This window comes from Limulus polyphemus, unplaced genomic scaffold (genome assembly GCF_000517525.1).
Source record: "Limulus polyphemus unplaced genomic scaffold, Limulus_polyphemus-2.1.2 Scaffold60, whole genome shotgun sequence".
In the NCBI taxonomy this organism is placed as follows: Eukaryota; Metazoa; Arthropoda; class Merostomata; order Xiphosura; family Limulidae; genus Limulus; species Limulus polyphemus.
The window spans coordinates 1316431-1336738 of NW_013665670.1; the positions used below are offsets into that span (position 1 = coordinate 1316431).

The 20308-nt window shown below is 31.5% G+C and overlaps 1 protein-coding gene across 3 annotated transcripts in view; it reads right to left on the reverse strand.

Annotated features, from left to right (window-relative positions):
- LOC106464492 (synaptogenesis protein syg-2-like) overlaps nt 1-19100 on the reverse strand; it is a 61912-nt gene extending 42812 nt beyond the window's left edge. For 2 of the 3 annotated variants that reach the window (XM_022392678.1, XM_022392686.1), the window contains exons 1-2: nt 18820-19100; nt 5131-5460 (exon numbers count right to left, since the gene is read on the reverse strand). In XM_022392678.1, the coding sequence (XP_022248386.1) occupies nt 5131-5460; nt 18820-18901 (412 nt within the window). In that variant the 5' untranslated portion in view covers nt 18902-19100. The remainder of the gene's footprint in view (nt 1-5130; nt 5461-18819) is intronic. The other variant, XM_022392690.1, reaches the window with a different exon arrangement.
- Nucleotides 19101-20308: the final 1208 nt, after the last annotated feature.

The following is a 20308-nucleotide window of genomic DNA, read 5'->3' on the forward strand; positions in this document are numbered from 1 at the left end:
CCGCCATAGGTTGCAACATGTACACGTAGAAAAAGCTCTTAGAATAGGTAAAAATAACAACCAATGCATAAAAAAAGAAATCGTTGATTGATAATACATTAAATATTTATGAAGCTACATTATAACCTCCCTAGATAGTATCTCGGACATAATTACAATAAAAACATTAGAAAATAAAAAGTTAGTTAGATAGTGAGAGCACTAATTTACAAACTTTGCAGATTGTGCAAACAAGTAAAACTGTTATCTTTATTATTTAGAGATTAAATGCAAATAAACTATGTTAAAGTGGGGTAAAGATGCCGCGCTGCTTATTTATACGCTTTTGTCAAACATTTGTTACTTTTCAGTGCAGATTCTCAAAGTATTTAGAGGGAACGTAGTTTTGTAACTCATATTTTGTTTTAATAGTGTTTAAGCTAAAAATGTGTAAGAATAAAATAGTGTATTTATGTGTAATATGTTGCATAATATTCAAAAGTTTAATTGCATCTCTTTTATAAACACAATAAAGTTAAGTATGAAATAAATTTAAATGCATCAAACCAAGTTTACAATTGATAGAAATAAATATAAATAAAATATATAACGTCCTATGAAATAAATAAATTGTTAACCCTTGTCCATGCGATAAAAATTTGTGTTTTTTAAGTTCATAATTAAATGTTTATTAGTTGTCGCAAACAACATGCTTATTATGTCTTATGAAATGTTAACCCTGGTTACGAGTATTATATTTTGACTTCTTTCATAGCTATACGATATGTTTCTAAACTAGTGCAGTCTAAAGGAATCCACGCTGAACAAAACTGTTAACAGATAGTTAGAATATAAAACATTTGAATAAAGAAAAGGCTAAACCACTGTTACGAAAATAACGTCAAACGCCCCTTCGTCCCATTTTTATGCAAACTAAATAAGTAAAGTTCAGTCGTGTGATCCGAAAGACAAATGAATAGCCGTTCAATCTATACTCGTAAAAGAACTTTTGATAACATTGTCTTAACATGTTTTCAGTCCGCGGTGGCTCAGTGGTAACATTTATTGCTAAACGTTTGGATTCGATTTCTGCAGTGGACACAGCGGGATAGCCGATAGCCCATTGCGTAGCTTTGAGTTAAAATACACACGAGTCAACCAGCAAGGACAAATTGGCGCTGAGTATTGAGGGAATATTGATATATTTTCGACTAAATCTGTCTGAAAGATATATTTTCAGGGCATCATTTAGTTCAGGGAGTGAGCTGGCTTCTCTGTTCGGCCATACCCCAATCCCTTGAGGAAACGTCCGATCAGTATTGCTGAAAGAAGTAGGGGTTATTATCCATTGACCGGACGTGTGGGACATTTGCATCAGCACTTGACAGAAGAAAGGGTCGTATGAATATGGTTTTTTGTATTTTCTAGTATTTATAACAACATACTTCGTGATATAAAGATCGATACATCCATCATAGTTTATTCCTGTTTACATCATACATTCTCCTTCGCATTTGGTTCCAGGTACTCTCCAAATGAATATACATCTGTTACCTGACTGAAGCGTGAAGTGTAGCTTATTTGTAAAAATAATATTGTACGACATACCTTGGTACATGATGGTTTGTACCGCTTTAAACTCTGTGATTCACTTCAAAGTGACATCTAAGACAAGATTTTGCGAGACAACTGTGTATTGTATAGGTTGTATGACAAACCACTTGAATTTCAGATCGTATGACAGATAATAAGATGCTTTATCTGCGTGAGCTGGAGGAGAGTGGTTGTCGTTGATTTATAACAGACGTTTTGCCTTGTAAGAGCTATAATATTTGGAAATTCACTTATACTTTAATTGATTTGCAGTATGCAAAGTAATATAAAAATCCACGAAATATATCAATTATAGAAATACTCAAACTTGCTGTTGTGATTATATACACTAATGTTATGAACTTTAAATAACTGTTTATAGTTTTGTATGAGTTTACTTACTGATTATAAGTACGTTTTTGAAAAAGTTAAAGCTTTTACATTAAGGGAGAATATTTTATTAAACAGGTTCGACGTTTTCATCGCTGGCACGATTATTCTAAGATGCATGAGTTTTAACGATAAAGAAGGTTTTTGTATTTAAATCAGGATTCAATTATAAATGCAAAAACCTTTTTTACTGTAAAAACCTGTGTACTTGAAAATGATCGCGCTAGCGATCAAAACGTCGTACCTTACTGAAACTAATTGAATAATATCAATAGTTTAGTTTCGCCTGGATGGTGTGTAGGAGTTATCACATGAAAGATAATGATCTAAAGTTCTAGTGTCTGTAGTACTATAACAAATAAATTCGATTTGCGATCTCAATAATGTATTCATGTACAATATGCACTGACAGAAAACTTTATAAGGACCCCCCCTCTCACCCAATAATACTTATAGATCTCGCAGTTTATTTGTATATGGAAAATAGCCTGGTCACGAGGGAGGTTGAGACGAGAAATATCTCGGACATTCAAAGGAATGTGATAATGGTTTGCCAAATAAAGATATATTATGAACAAAGATACTTTATTTTGACCACTGTTTAAATACATCTGTTATGAGAATCTGTCAGTAGACGAAAGGTAAAAAGTCTACCTGTAGAAAAAGAAAACAAAGATTGCCTAATGTTGCTAACGAAGTTAAGGTAAAACGATTTACCAGGCTGTATCCCAGTTGACAGATTTCTTTAAAACTGATAGCCCCAATTTGACATCTCAAATTATATTATGCAAATGATATTATCAAAACTTTCATATGACTGTCTACAATAGCTCTAAAAGCCGGTTTCTCAGAATCAGACAAGAAGATGAAAATATGGCCTTAATGATGCTGAGAGTGCAAATACATTTAAGTGGATCACTGGAAGCCCGTGTGTTATAGTGAAATTAGTCGCGTTTCACCCTGTTCTATACTGACGTTAGAGACAAAATGCAAATATTTTGATACATAGTCATTTGACACTGCTGATGTTGCTAAAAAACGCAATTGTGGCAGCATTATTGTCTTCTGATTCCTTTAAAATGTAAACAAAAATGGATAAACAGAGTAGCTAATTCAAATGGAAACATTTCTACCCTGATAGCGATGGCTCTTTAAAAGCTATAGTGCAACAATCCACTTCGCTTATATTGTCGAAGAGTAAGCCGGTTACTTCAGTTATTCTCCTTTGTGACAAGTAGCTATATCAAATCTCAATTCAATTGGACATCTTCGGGATAAACGTGAACGTAGCATTTACTACCTAAAACCTATACCGGTTACTATTCTTGATGAACAGGATATAGTGGAATAAAACATGCCTTTCGGCATTTGTGTCATGCCATGGCCATACATTTATTAGGTCGAAAGATGTTACGAATCAATATAAGGTGGGAGTTCTAATAAGATTTTTGGCTCTTAAAAATATTGGAAATAGTTATTGTATTATACATAAGTCTTGGAGTAAGCGCGCAAAGTTATGATGCAATTTTTGTCTAATATCTATTTGTCATTGTTGTGGCTGTTGGCTGTATTACTGTGAAACAAACAGGATCATTCTTATAGCATTGTGAACTGAAAAACAACAGCAACGAAATTAACTAGTATCTGTTTTCATTTTGTTGTTAATGGCAATGCTAGGTCCACCGTAGGGACCGACCCTCAAATTTTGAAGTTATGAGTTCTCAGGATTACTGATGGGCCATCGAGTAGCACGAAATTCAATAATAATTTACGTTAAACGAATAATTTCTCAATTATGAAGATGATTTGCTGTATGGAAATTAAAACTTACCCCAGTAAAAGTAAAAAAAAAAAATGTTTAAGAATGATGTTGATAATGTGACAGCATATTTTAAAAGCATTTCTAGTTTAATTTGAACGGTCCGCCTGTCGTTCAGCGGTAAGCTTGAGTTGTGTGTTCGAATCTCGCAGTTGGCACAGTGTAGATAGCTTTGCGCTTAACCATAACAAAACTAGTCCATTACGATTTAAATTTCCAAATTTTGCTGGTATTTTCCAGAGGTAGATATAGTAACACAAGAAATTTGCAACTTTTGACTAATTCGTCATTAATATGAAACCTTTTTTTTTTTTGCAAGTATATCATAAAAAATGTCCTTTAATTTTTTCAATACTTGTTTTGAATACGTTATAAAGAAAATCCCTGTAAATTAATGCGTTTCGGAAAATAACTCGAGCTCCGTCAGTGAAGTTATTTTACTTCTACTTTTAGAGTGAAAATTAAAAAAACTAGATACCACTGAAAAAATATTTCTGCTAAATAAATAATCAATAAAAAAACGTTTAATATGGATCAGTAAACCTTTATATTTTGAAACTGATGCAAATAGCCATTGAAAGCTTGTTTGTTTTTCAATTACGCGCAAAGCTACACGAGGGCTATCTGCGCTAACCACCTGGCCATGCCAGGCCTCCATTAAAGCCCTCAGTGGTACAACGGCATATCTGCGGACTTACAAAGCTAGAATCCGGATTTCGATACCTGTTGTGGGCAGAGCACAGATAGCCCATTGTGTAGCTTTGTACTTAATTACAAACAAACAAGCCTCCATTGAAAGCAATATAATTCATAAAACAGGAAAATAAATATTTCTCAAAATATTACTAGTAGTGCTGTGCCGAAATATGTATAACCAAATCGTTGTACTTCTACAATGCTCGTATATATATTCTTGAATATAGTAAGCAAACATATAAATTATTCTTTGGAAATATTATTTTCATAACATTGCATCAGCAAACATTAGCAGAAATAAAAATGTAACGACAGAAAAATCTCATAATTTTATGAATTTTAAAATGACACATAAGCACCGATGTTGTCGTGCCAATTTTTATAACAAATTTCTTGATCTTAGTTAAGTCTGTTGTGGCGTTTGCATGTTGATTAAGCTAAACAATCTATCAAAATGGATACTTAGGAAATGTCTTTATATTTATTTTTGTTATACAGTTCATTGCGTTACCTAATGCTTATATATCTCCATTACAACGAGCACCGAGCATAATGAGACATAATTAAATACAGAACATATTATTTAGATGTTTGAGCGAAAACAAGTGTCAATTTGCCTTGATAGAGTTGCTATTTAAGCACTGACCACTGACCAATAACCTTTAGAACACTGTCCGTGTAGCGTGTTCTTGCTCTGTTGAAATCCACTCTACATCGATAAGAGCCTTCATCTTCTTTTTTCACCTGGTCGACCACCAGTGTGGCAGGTCTATTAGCCGTTGTCAAATAGGCTCTCGCGACCAAATTGTCATTAGATGAATGTCGTGCTTGCCATAGAGGACCTAACCTGGCGTCCAAAGTGTAAATTGGAGTAGGTGATTTGTCTTTATACCACAGGACGAGTGCTGGCTTGTCATTTGGGAGATTGGCCGTAATATTACAAGGGAGTTTCACTTCCTGACCAACCAGACCAACCAGTGTAACTAAAAACAAAAGAAAAAAACTCTTAACAGACAAGTGTCCTAAATCCTTGAATACGTGGATATTTAGCGTATGAGCGACATTATAATTAGAATTAAAAAATATAAATAATTTTCTAAACAGTGAACTCAAATAAAAGTTCCGATTGTAAGTTATCAAGATAAAATTGTTCTTGTTATTATAATCCTCTTATGACAAAATATTCTTATTGCTAAAATAATGGATTAGAAGAAAAAAATAGGACTGTCTCTGTTGCCGTGGATACCCGACCGCAAAACGAATCAGAAATATTTCTCCACCACTAATGATGACTGAAGAAAATACTAAAGTATCTCTGGTGAAGTATGATGAATCATACAAATTTGTTCATGGAAAAAAAAATGGTGTAAGATCTATCAGAAGTGTTGTTTTATATTTTATAATAGTAGTAGTTAACGTGAAATAAGCATTTCTCCTCCACCAGATCATAACAGCAAAATACACAAAAAACTATCCTGTTGCTCACAAGTGCCGCTAATCCATGGCAATTAAATCTGTAAAAACATCTTTGTTATGAAACGTAGCAGTAAGACACATCAGAACATTTTTTGTCACTAATCCATTATGGTGGAATTTCGTCAATAGCTAAGATTATGACCATAAATGTGTCACCCAAGCTCTAACTTGTGTTCCAAAATATCTTGAAAAGACGATGATGATTATCTAGCTGTGTTTTCATATGCACTTCCATGGCTTTAAGGCTATTACTGACAGAAACGGCAGGCAGTCAATTCACTACACCTCTTTCATGTTATGAGTAGTTCACATTTTTCACTATGTTCTTGACAACATGTATTCACTTCCTAGCTTCTTATCTGACGCAACATCTATATTTTTACTTCTACTTCTGAGTGTAGCTGAAGAAACGAAGCATTGAGTACTGCTTTATTTCAAGAACCTGAATATTTTGGGATAAATGCTTCCTCAGTAGAAACAATAAAAAGCACACCCTTCGTCATTCCTCAAAGTTATTTAGCTCCAATGTTTTAATTAGTTCTTAAACTTTCTTTAATACGTTTTTTATTTTATTTTTTTTGGGGGGGAGGAGAATAAACTGTTATATTCTATGTGGTAGGGTAGGATAACAGATATAAGCAGTAGGTATAAGTAATGGAGGTGCTCCATATAATTTGATAATTCAAAATTATCAAATGTTAAAATATAACATAAAACACCCACAATAAATATACGTTTCGCAAACGTTAACATAGCATTCGTCTGTTTAGCTGTTTATATTTGTAAGCAGTAGATATATTTTTCAACACCGTTATAATCTTTGAAACTATATAAATATATATATATATATATATATAGAAAAATGCAATTAAGCTATCGCACGTGGACAGTGTTTTTGCATTCCAGAATACGCATTACAAGTGTCTAACAAATTTAGAGTATATAGTCTGTTTTATCCTTCGTGAAAGACAAATCTGAAATATTTCAATAAATTTTGAAACTTACTTATGGAGATGACACGTATTTTTATTAAATGCTAGAATTTATAAATGGTTCATCTCAACTGTTTGAAAACAGAAAACTTTTTTTTGACATAATTTTTGTGCTTCTTTTATATATAAAAAGAAGGTTTCTTTGTTTGCAGTGAAGCACAAACTACACAATGGGCTATCTGTCTGTGCTGTGTCCACCACGAGTATCGACACTCGATTTTTAACATTATTAGTCCGCAGACTTAGCGCTGTGCCATTGGGTTGGGGGGTGGAGTCGTAGTAAAAAGCGCAATTGCTTTTTTTTCAGTTTATAGTTTTATTAGTGATATTTTTTTATTTGACTGAGTTAGTTGATTTTCCGAAAGTTCGTTTTACTTCAAAATGAATTCAGAAGAGAAAAAACCAAATTCATCTTTCTGGACGTGAAATCAGACACTTTTAGAAATTCAAATCAGAAGATGCTTTTTTGATTTCACAGTAAAATTATCTGGTAATATACAAGTAAAGCTTGTAAAATTCATCCTGGTGGGAAAAGGATATAACAAACATAAGTATATAATAAAGAACTATTATCTCAAGGTTAGATGCAAAATTAATTATGTTTAAAAGCCAACATTAAATGACGTTTAAAAGGGACAACGATATTGATGCTGTTTGATAAAAGGAATAACAGGAGCAAATCCGCGTATAAATAAATAATAAAAAAACAGGTTTAACCTACTGACAATTCGTAATACTTAAACAACTAGGTAAGTTATTTTCATCATTTTATAAATCCATGGTTGGAATTTGTTTTATCTGGAGAACTATTTAATATTAACACATAATACGGACATATAAAACTAATTAAGCAGTTTGCATGAAATGTCCGTTTAAGGAATCGAAATGATAAACACATTTCTAATTCTTAAAAAGAATGTGTGCATAATGAGGCAGTTTATTGTTATTTTATTTTCTCCAAACGTATATTGTTTCAGAACTGAAAAAAAAAAGGTATTCGGGTCCCTGAGAGTTACTTCAGCTAACCGACTATTTTGTAATAGTATTTAGTCAAACTTCAGGGATTATCATATCTATGTGTAACGACGACCTAGTAAATTTAAGCGAATTTGTCGAATGCCAAAGAAATAATTAGATATTTATACATTATTAACAAAAATAATAATTACTATCTGGGGTTTGACTATTTTTTGGCAGTGGAAAAAAAAAGGAGAAAACTAAATGATTATAGTTTCTTTTAATAAATGGTATGTGAGTAGTGTTCTAAATGTTTCAAAACTTGATGTCATTTTTATTTTATAACTCTCAATTTTACAAAAATAAATACATGTATAGTGGGCAAAAATATAACATTCCAGTTTTTCTTAGACAAAATGAACACACTTCTTGCTTCCAATTAGAAATTTTGGAACTCACTTATTTGAGCGTGACGTATTGATGATGTTAAAAAGATTTAGATTTTGGACATTCATGGTTCGCTAACTTCTAGGTTTTACACCTGTAAGCGGTTGATCCTATTCAGCCATTTTTAAGCTTACAGAGATATTTTCTCTATATAGATTTATATTACAAACAAAAAGAGAGATAAAAGGCCACGGATAAAGATTGATAAAACACACTCTCAAAGTAAACTTTGTTTTTAATAGAACGTTTCGAGCGGATGCACTTCATCAGACTTAACTAGCTAAGTCTGATGAGGATCTTACGCACGAAACGTTCAACGTAAAAAAAAAAATGTATGCTCATTTCAGTCTTTAGCTATATTATTTTTTACTTCTTTTATGCCTTGCAGTAACTGAAAAGTTTGCAAAGAAAGTTTTGACACGTTTATATAATTATTTATTTTAACAGACTTAGTTTACAAAATTAAAGTGAATGTAATAGTGCTTGCGTTCATTTAATCTTTGTGACAAAATTGAAGAAACTCAAATCCCCCCAGAAATGCAGTTGGAACTAGCGCCACAGAAAAGGTTCCTAGTTGAACGTTACAACATTTTATAAACTGCTTGAGATTTTAGTCTATGAAGTTCAAGCGTAAAAGCCCCCCCAGTGGCACAGCGATATGTCTGCGGACATACAACGCTAGAAACCGGGTTTCGATACCCGTGGTGGGCAGAGCACAGATAGCCCATTGTGTAGCATTGTGCATAAATTCAAACAAACAAACAATCAAGTGTAAAAAAAATGATACTTTCTGAAATAGTAAACGGAAACAACAGAAATACACAAGGAATGAAAGAGTATAGTTTCTTTATCACTACATATTTGCTTTGTATGATTTCCTCTTGTAATAATCTACTGTACAAAGTTTCTGCCTGAGCATGTATCTAATCTACCTTGCTGCGTCATACAGCTGGAATGAAGTAAGAATTTCGCAATTAGGACAACAGTTTTATGTGTTGTAGATGGCTTTATAATACTTCAGTGAGATGCAACGTTGCATATAATCTTTAATATAAAATGTTTGTGTCTCCATCGATGAACACGTACAGATTTCATAATGACCTTTTATCAATTAAAGAAGAATATTTAGATGAAAACTATATTAAAGATGTAATTTTCGTACGGGAGATATAAATATAGCATACACAATTGAGTAAGTGAAATCCCAGGATGAATCAAAATAAGCTGAATACCTTCGTTGAAGTACCTGAGGTGATGATATTTCGATTTACTTCTAAACTTAGTATTAATTACTTTCAATATACATGCAAACTGTTTTACACATTACATTTACGGCGTTGTTTGATTGGATAAGCTCTGAACCGTGAACGTGGACGCAAAACCTAATTACAAATGTATATCTAAACAGGGCCCTTATATTACCTAGCTCTCCATATACCAACATTAAACTAATAGTGGTACTTTCTGTTTACATTTCATTCTTGACTTGAGCAACAGTTTGTAACGTACGAGGTCACAAGGCTGAGAATGTGAAAAAAGTATGTTGCTTTAGTCGACACAAGTACATTCTTATGTGTTTTCGAATGGTTTGTTTGCTTCGAAACTCCGCGTTACCTGCGGTAGCAGTTCCTAATCTTGAACTGATAGACAAAACATGAAGTACCCAGTCAACAGTATTCACCGTCAACTCTTGTTGAATAATGTGATTTCACCGTTAATGTTATAACACACCTACAGCCTCAATGTGCGGAGTGCGATTTTGTGGTAACGGGACGAGAATGTTAGACCCCCTCAGGCTTCTAGTCAGATAATCTAATTATCATGCTACGCCATTTTTCAACTAGTAAAGTCATGGGTAAAAAGTGTTAAATATTCTAGGTTAAAATAAGGAAACGTTCAGGATAATGTAAGTTAAAATAAATGTTTTATGTTTTATCCTTGAATTAAGGACAAATATTTAGTTGATTTCGCTTGTAACTTAAATTGTTGATATAACGGTAAGTTGAAAATATTTTAACAAAATATCATTTAAAGCGCTTAATGAATAAAAACGAAGAAGATTCGTAAGTTACGCCATTCTACGGCAAATAAACAGTAAATCAGGCAGCCTGAAAAGACAAACCAATTACTAGAACTGAGAGGGCATTTTAAAAGCTAAAATGAAATGCAGATAGAGTCACTAAATACGTAAAAAATATCGTTATAAACTACCACAATATAAATACGTATATAACATTAATTCAGATAATCTCAAGCTAGTCAGAAAGTCATTTTAATATATATATATATATAAATTGTAACTAACATGCCAATTTACAAATACTTCTAGTTTACTTTTATGTCATATTCTCTTTTCTAACCTGGAAGTTTAGCCAGTTTTGAATGTGTTCAGCAATTGTATAGATGTAATATTCATTAAATTGAGTAGGCGATGTGAAAACATTTGGAGAGTTTCATGCCTAAAGAAAAAGAAACCAGCAACAATAACTTTTAAATCCTTATGGTTATGCACCAAAAGTACTAAACACTTCATAAATAGTGTATAAGCCATAGCTTTACCACTTTCTAAAAATTTTACTGATGAATTTAAGTGCCAGAATATTAAAATAAAATTGGACCAGCCTTGTGTAAAAATTCTAATTAAAACTCAATAAGACAAAATTCAAATTCATATAATAATTTAAAAACCTTTATTAAAGGCAGCAGGCTTTGACCAATAGCCTCAATTTGTTTCGGTGGGTCATAGACCCACCGTTTCCAGGAAGGAAGAGGTAATGAAGAACTCTATTACGCTGTTTATATATTTAACGTTTTGTGTAATACAAAAAAAAATCATGAAATTAATATAAATGGCGTTATCACCTATGTATCTTTCTTTTAATAAAATCTCCAATATTTATAATGACTCAATTATATCTAGTTCGTACTTATTATATAAATACTTAATTAATCTGACATTGTTCTTGTTACGACTGTGAGAAAGATCATTATTCGCCATATGTTCAGCTAACGCTGATTCATTAATTTTCTGTTTTACTATAGATATACAGTATATATAGATTTAGGTCCATTAAGTCTAAATTTTAAACAACTACATGTTTGGTCAATATACATTAGACCACAGTTTCAAAAGATTTTATAAATACCACATTTATCTATTAATGTGATTTTATCTTTAAAACTAGTAGTAAAATGATTAAGTTTAACCCGTTCTGAAAACGTTACACAATAATTAATATATTCTTTAAAAATATAGCTTGAACATATGGCAGACAAATATTCTTTCTCTCAACCTTAGTACCTAATATTACGTTCAACGTGAAGTTTTTAATTTGTTACACAACTTATAAAATTCTTTCAATGATGTTACCATTAAATCCTCTGGCAATTGCAACATTTTTCAAGAAATTAAATTCTGATATAAACTCTCCTCAATACGAACAGATACTTAATATAACTTTAACGTCTTCTTATTTATTAAGTTTTTAATAAGTAACAAAATATGTTCATTACGAATTAAGAAGAATGTAAAACAGACTATTTTAAAAAGATTTAACAATATTTTTCTCCATGCGCAACCATCTAAATGATTGTTCTACCTCAGCAAAGATTAAAACTATGATATTCAAAGACAGATCAAGATGCCTCATCATACTTATCTGTTCACTAGTTTGTTGGTTTGAGAATTCTTTAGGTTCTAATTTGTTTACATGAACTCCATACTTTTAATTTAGTATTTGCAAAGAGAAAAATTTTCAAATCAAATAAATCTTTTAAGTAAGTGCAACTGTCTCTCTCCTTTGTTTTTTCAGAGTTTGTAAAGTGATAAAGTGGTAATCGCTTCAGCGAGTCTGTAACATTTTTTTTTCAGATAAGGGTTTGCTTACAAGTGTGTGTCACTGCTTGTGTTTTCTCATGATGTCAAGTGTACGAGTTCAAGAGGAAGAACTTTTTCTTGTGGTAAAAGCTCGTCTAGTATTCCACATGAGGGTTGTTGACACAACCTCTCCTGTTTAAGAGAAAGTTGAAACTAGGAAATTAGTAGAAAAATAACCTCTCTGTGTATGTCATCTGTGAATTTAGATATGCTCGGTCTGTTTTGTAACGCTACCGCTGGGAATAGTAATATATTTTTCAACACAAGTCGAGCATTACATAAAAGTCCAAACATTTATTAGTGATGAATGGACCCAGTTCACTGTATTATTTTCCTCAATACAAATAAAGATCTGAAACCAGTTCATGTTAAAATGAATATTTAGGTGAAATTGTGTATTTTTTGTTAACGAATATAATACAAATAACCAAAACATTTACCTTTTTTTTTCAAATATGGTATAAATAGCAAAAATATTTTCCTTTTTTTTTCACTGAGACAAACTTGTTTCAAATGTTTATTTTTCAAAATCTATGAATGGCTACAATTATTATGATGCAAATTTCAAACAGGTTCTGTCTCGGATTTCAGTCAGGTAGAAGTTGTTTTTTCTTTCTCATACAATTTCGATGTGACAATTTAAACTGTAGTGATAAACTTTAGGAAACAAGGAAAGGTTAAATAGATATAGCTTCTTTCATCCAGTATTTGACAAAACTTAAAAATTTCGATGTGACAATTTAAACTGTAGTGATAAACTTTAGGAAACAAGGAAAGGTTAAATAGATATAGCTTCTTTTCATCCAGTATTTGACAAAACTTAAAAATTTCGATGTGACAATTTAAACTGTAGTGATAAACTTTAGGAAACAAGGAAAGGTTAAATAGATATAGCTTCTTTCATCCAGTATTTGACAAAACTTAAAAATTGTTTGGAAGTAGAAGGATTTTCTTGGAATATTTCAGATGGTCAAAGCTGTAGTGCTTTTACTTTGCTGGTTGTTCTATGAAACAAGCCCCCCAGAGGCACAGCGGTATGTCTGCGGACTTACAACGATAGAAACCGGGTTTCGATACCCGTGGTGTGAAGAGCACAGATAGCCCATTGTCGTAGCCCATTTTAATAGCATCCCAACGTACAGAGAGATAATGAGGTCACTGAGCAATTACATTATGTGTGCTAGATTAATAAGGAATGAAAGCGATTGCGAACGTTGTTGGCTGTTATTAATTAATATTCATGTTGTGTTAATAAATAGTAATGTTCTGTTAAATCATCATGTCGTATAACTTGTGATATTTATTATATTATCTAGTTTGGCAACATTTGCTTTCAGCTTAATACTAAGTTTAGCCTATTCAAGTGATGAGAAAATTAATGTTTTTGGTCAAGTTTTCATCAAATTTATTTTATAAATTATGACAAACATATTTAATATCTTAATGATTGACTTAATGAATGAGAGAAACATAATGTTGATGAAACTACGAAACTTTCCAAAAAACTATCATATAACAGAAAACGAAACAAAAAAGATGGATGATTTTATTATGTATGTATCAAAAATTTGACAAGTTATTAAACTGTAGAAGTTTTCATAAAGATTCGTGTCTACATTATTTTACAACTGACGCTTTGAACTGATATCGAAATTTCCGATTGTGTAACCTATTATGATTATATGAGTAAGCAATAATAAATAAAATTATGGTGTGAATATTAAAAGACAATAATAATAAACTCTTGCAAGCTAAATACAAAAAAGTAAAATATTCTTGAAAAACTGCTAATGCTACCATAAAAATTCTAGTAAACTATCAACGTCTGTTATGATTTATATTTGAGGTCGTGAAAGGTTTGTTTGTTTGAAGTTAAGTACAAAGCTACACAAAGGGCTATCTGTGCTCTGCCCACCACAGTTATTGAAACCCGGTTTCTAGCGTATTAAGTCCGCAGATATACCGTTGTTCCACTAGGGGCGTCGTGAAAGGATAGATGTAAACTTTTTGAAAAATTACTACTTTCTTTTAATATAATTTCAGTAACTTCGTTTACGAATAGAGATCATACTATATACTTTTAAACTATGCAATTGTTTTGTGAAACAAATAAAATAAAAACGAGTTCTATAAAACTTTTTTAAAAGGAAACAAACAAAAAATATAAATTCTCGACTTTTATTAATAGCTACAACTCTAGGTATTTTCTTTAGATAAGTTGTACATGAATTTGAGGTTACGTTTTGTTTGTGTGTATGCGTGTTATAACGTAAAAACGAAGATTGGGCTCTCTATACTGTGCCCACCGCAGGAATCAGACCCCAAAATTATGGTTTTAAGCTCTCAAGCTTATCAATGAATCACTGGAGATACTTGTGATTTAGTTACATTGTAGGAAAGGCATTGATATATATATATATATATATATATATATATTATGCCTCTTGTAAACCAAACCATCAATTAATTTACTATTTTATTTTAATATTCGTATTATTATGTAATTAAAGGTATAAATCTAATTATATTTTCGGGTTTTATTTCCTGTTATATACTTATTTATTTTTATAGGGGGATACTACATTTAATAATTTTGTCACGAATAAAGTACCACTGATATAGCATAGTTAATTACAATATTTTGTTTAAATCGATCAAATGGACTATAAACCTCGTCTCTAAACGCTACAATTTTGCATTTCATCTTAGTATAACATAAAATGTAGATTCAAATATTTGACAGCAAACAAAAAGTTTCAAGCAAATTCTTAATTTTCACGGAAAAAAGCTTCATAGTTTTTTTGACATTGCTTTTGTTTTTCGAATTTCAAATTTCTTAAAGATGTCTGTCACTACCTTACTCACTGTGAACAATTACATAATTCTATACTAACTACAATGTAAATGTAAAATCATTAAAGTAACTGTTTATTGATTGTAACGAATTTGTTGTTATTTATTTATTTTAATATAGACGTTGTTTAGACTGAGTTTATATTTAGAAACATACATAGCTTATACTGTTAGATAGGTATTGCGACACTCTCGCCTATTCTCCAAAGTTGTAGAAGATTCTCCAGAGTAAAAATCAACAATATATCTATACAGTAAACGCTTTAACCAGTACTGTTACGAAAAACTGAAATTTCTAGAACGCCTCCATACGGCTATAAATATAACCAACGCGACACGCCAAAGAGAGTGTCTATTATTAGTTTGCTATAATCGATGTGCTATAAAATTTGGAAATCCATAACTGTGATTTTTATAACGCTTATCAATAGGAGAACTAAAGATATTTAACCAGGAATATTTATTAATTTCGAACGTTACAAATCGTTTAACTTCAGTGGATTCACATCGGACATTAGTATTTTTTACGAAAACATTACCAACTTCAACGGTGGAAACCTAGCGTGTGTGGCCAAAGACAAAGCTAGCTAGCTTCCCGGCGAATCGTACTTACATCAACTTACATCGTGAACCCTCGATAAGATATCAAGGAAGTTCCAGACTAGAAAGAAAACTTTATACTGTTAGTAAGTTTGTGAAACTTCTGTTTATAAATCATTGTTTGTAATAACTATTTGTAATAATTGTTACTGTAAATTGTATTGTTGTGTGTATATTAAAACGTATTTGTGTTAAAAACGAAGACGGTGTGTATCAATCTTGTTGGCAAATATCGTAAAATGACTAATATATTGTCATATATTTAAATACTAAATCCAAAGTAAAATTTAACTACTAAATTTAAATTATCAGTTAACTCGGCTTCGGACTATTCGAAATTCTAATACGTAACATCATGAGTGTTCATAACGGCTAAGCAGTGAAATTGGATAATTCCTGAGCGCATTTATCTACATTCTCTGTAACCGAAGTTTAATTTTCTGAAGTATTGTATGACGTCAAAAGAATACGTAGATTGATTTTTTTTTATCAAGTTAAAATCAAACAGATATAATGGTTTTGTTATTTTACTCAATGACGCTATTTTGAAATTTTGGTCTTTGACCAATTAATACAAATTGGAAAACAGTGAGTGATGACTTAATATTAGTTTCCAATTTATCTTGTAGCTACAAATTATAAACGTTCATTGTTTGTTTGTAATTAAGCACAAAGCTGCACAATAGGCTATCTGTGCTCTGCCCACCACGGGTATCGAAACCCGGACTCTAGCGTTGTAAGTCCGCAGATATACCGCTGTGCCACTGGGGAATTTATAAATGTTCATAAATACCAGCAATAGTGACACACTACTTCAGCAGACAGGACGTCTCTAAAAATACGTCACTTATAAGAAAAATATAACTTGTCAAATATTACCCACACTTTAACTACATTTCTTGAGTTTACTTCAATAAATGATTTCTTAAACATCTTCTAGTGCTACAGCAAAATAAAATTCAAATTAAACATTCTTCTGACGCTTTTCCAAATGTTCGTGGTAGGAAGTTCTTAAGAAATCGTTAAGCTAAAGTTACGAAAAAAATTGTCATAAATCTTTTTCGAAGCCATCTTAAACATTTCCAAACTGAGGTTATTTTAGACAATATGATCAAAAGATTATAAAAGCTTGTACAAAACAAATATTTTTCAAATGAATTTTTAATCGATGTCTTTTGAACATAAAGCGTGAACTTCAAAAATTAAACAGTTATAATGGTTTTATATCTATTCTTCTAACGTTAAATAGTTATGTTATCATTTTTCTTTTGCCCAGTGATGTTGTTTTGAAATTTTGGGCTTGCAAATTGGAAAACAGAACATAAGCCATCACTTAATATCCGATTACGGTTTTACTTGTAGCTACAAATTATAAATGTTCATAAATAGTGACATTTACACTAATTCAGAAGAATTGTATTTTTTAAATCAAACTTACTCCTTTAGGAATAAATTGGAACAAATGTCTTTATAAGTACTGTATATATCAGCTTACTATTTAAATAGTGTATTTGGAGTAATTTTTAAAGAATAAAATTAAGAGTTTCGTGTACTTGCTGGAATATAATAAAGAAATAAATATTAAGACCCTCACAAATTACAACTGTAATATACTTTTAAACAATTATAAACAAGTTCCTGCAATAGTTAAAAGAAATAACACTGGTACTAACGAAATTCTACAGAAACGAACACGAATATGTAAAACTCGCTTAACAAGATTAAAGGTATTAACAATGTTGTGATCATTCAACTTACAAGTTAAAATACTTCAACGATTATTTGGTATACCAACAAAAACTTACTCAGGAATTATTTTAAATAAAGATAATTAATTTTAGACAGAACTTCCTCTGCACTGATATAATTAACAATAGTTTAAACTCAAAATTATTGTTATCAAACATCTTAACTGTATTAAATACTGAAATACTGTTCTTTCTTCGTGTATTTAACTATACATGTTGTCTCCGATATGTATTATAAATGTAACAAATTTATATAAGTGAGTAAGTGTCATATGTCGAAAAGGTGCATACTAGATAAATTTACTAGGTTAAGGACTACATTAAAGCGATTTTTATGTTACATATAAAAAATCTCCTGGCAATCTAATTATCTGTAATTGATATATCACATCATAATAATTTAAAAAGTTACAGACACTCATTTACACACACACGTATTTCTTCATATATATATATCATTCTAAAATATGGGTTTCAATTTACAATAATAGCCAAAATCTTGTATGACAAGTCATTGTTAATTTGGCATTTATTGACATTGTACTTATCACTTATCCTCCATTTAAATCTTAATGGACTAGCTTGATATATCGAAAACTTATGGCAAATAAATGATTTTTGAGAATTCGAAATTCTTTAAGAAAAATACCAAATTTATAACATTGGATAACATTTAAAAAAATAATTTTACAATATAATACTAATACGTATAGTTATTGTTTCTGCTGTTGAATTTCGCGCAAAGCTATTCTGGGACTGTCTGCACTAGCCGTCTCTAATTTTCAAGTGACCGACTAGAGGGAAGACAGCTAGGCAACTCTTGGAGTCCTCTTTACCTACGAATAGTACGATTCACTATAAAAGAATAGCATGCCCTCGGAAGTAAATCTTTTTTTTTTTTAATACAAACATATTTTTGATAACACTTGTTTTATGCATTATTGGTTATTTCTTTAGTATTTTCTTAAAGATAAAAGTTTACTATTTGGTATTTGTTTCATACATTATTACTAGATAAAACCTTTCAATTAGTAAAACACTTGCACTCAGTTTAATATTATACCTTATACGAAGACAAACGTTGTGTACACTTTTTCTATCTAAATATTTTGGACGATGAAATATAATTAACTGCTATAAGTGATCAGTTTAATCTGCAAGGGACAACATATTCTAAAATATATTATAGATATTTAGAAAAATAATTTTCCCTGCACCTAATTTTGTAAAGTTCAATAAGGTCTCTTATACACAAATACGAATGTATATATACAGAGAGAAAGTTGGTGAGTTGACAGAGGCATGCTGTCTAAACGTCTAGATAATTCTTATCTTTCAACATTGGAAATCCTTTAACACTAATTCTAATGAAATTAACTTTGAATTACTTACTTGTCCCATAAGTATAAGAACCAGACAGAACTTGCAGAAACAACAGTATAATCTCCGTTTTGTGTACATTAACAATCATCATTACTGTCTCAATCTAAGAGAAATGCTTTAAAACGTTCTTTAGAAGAAATCTTATTTCATATTTCCAAATGCTGTTTGACGGGATTTTGCCATAAACCAGAAGTGGGAGCTTAACCATGAACTCTTTCCATCTGTGTTCACAAACTCCCAGCGTACTAAGCAGAATATATCGACTGAGGGAGTTTCACAAACCCATCACTTGCTAGCAGTCTGGCGGAATGCCAAGTGATGGAAGCAAGGCGACACCTACGGAAGCTCCTGAGGTTTGACGTCAGTCTGTAACATCCCGCAAGGTGCTACTTCATCGAAAGAAATAAGATACGATGCTCATATTTATCCCCTTCTTTCATTATTTTCGAATTTTACTAACGTCACGTTCTTGGTAGGCTATTGTCAACTAATCTCGTCACAGTTAAGCTGAGAGTAAGTAAAAAAAAGGGATATACTCAAAACAACTTTAAAAATATATCCTTTGCTAAGTACCATCAGAGCAATTTGTAATTTTGTCGACTTTTTTCGTTATATTTATGTACTTTTATAGAAACAAAGATAAATGAATCACATGAAAAATACAAAACAAAAAACGCCCTTGAACTCCTTAAATACCAAAGTGTTTTATTATTATTGAATCATAATAGTAACATGACTAAATAGGCTGATTAGTTTATATGAAAATGGCTTAAAGCCTCACCACGAAGCTATAGTCAGCCCATGTTATCACGTCCGGTCGTACTGTATCTGAAAACCATACATCTTGACAATTGCCCCGCAGCGTAGTTTTCACTGCTTTGTAACGATCGTGATATCCTCGCACTTCGCTTATTAAGGTTGTATTTATTTCAAACAGGAATTAACTCATAACAAATTCCTGTTTATTATTATATTAATAATGCATAAAATAGGTTATGTTTCTTACTAACAGCATAGTACTTCTTTCCTCACCCCTCTCCTGGTTTACTCAGTTACTCTCACATCCCCCCAGTCTCTTTTCTTTTCGCACAACTCTTGTTTTTTATATTTCTTTTTCAAAATTACATTAACATGTCCTTATCTGCTCGACATTGTACGCCTGTTTCCGTAATAAGGATTATAACGCTCCTAATCAAAGAGTCTTCCATAAACTCCACTATTAGACACAAAAGGTGGATGATCCCTCCAATATTTCTCCAACCACTTAGTGCAGTAATCCCCTAATTCCTTAAGGACTGATCAACAGTTGGCTGTTTTCCCACCTTTCTCTTAACCCTACCAATCTTCAAAACACTATGCTATGGTTGAAGGGATATGTTGTAGAGGCAACATTTCAAAACGTTCACATTATTTTTGTTTCTATAAATCCCTACAATAAAGCTTTCACAGTCTTTTATGCGTTTTTTCCATACACAATTAATCGAGAAATATCCTCCGT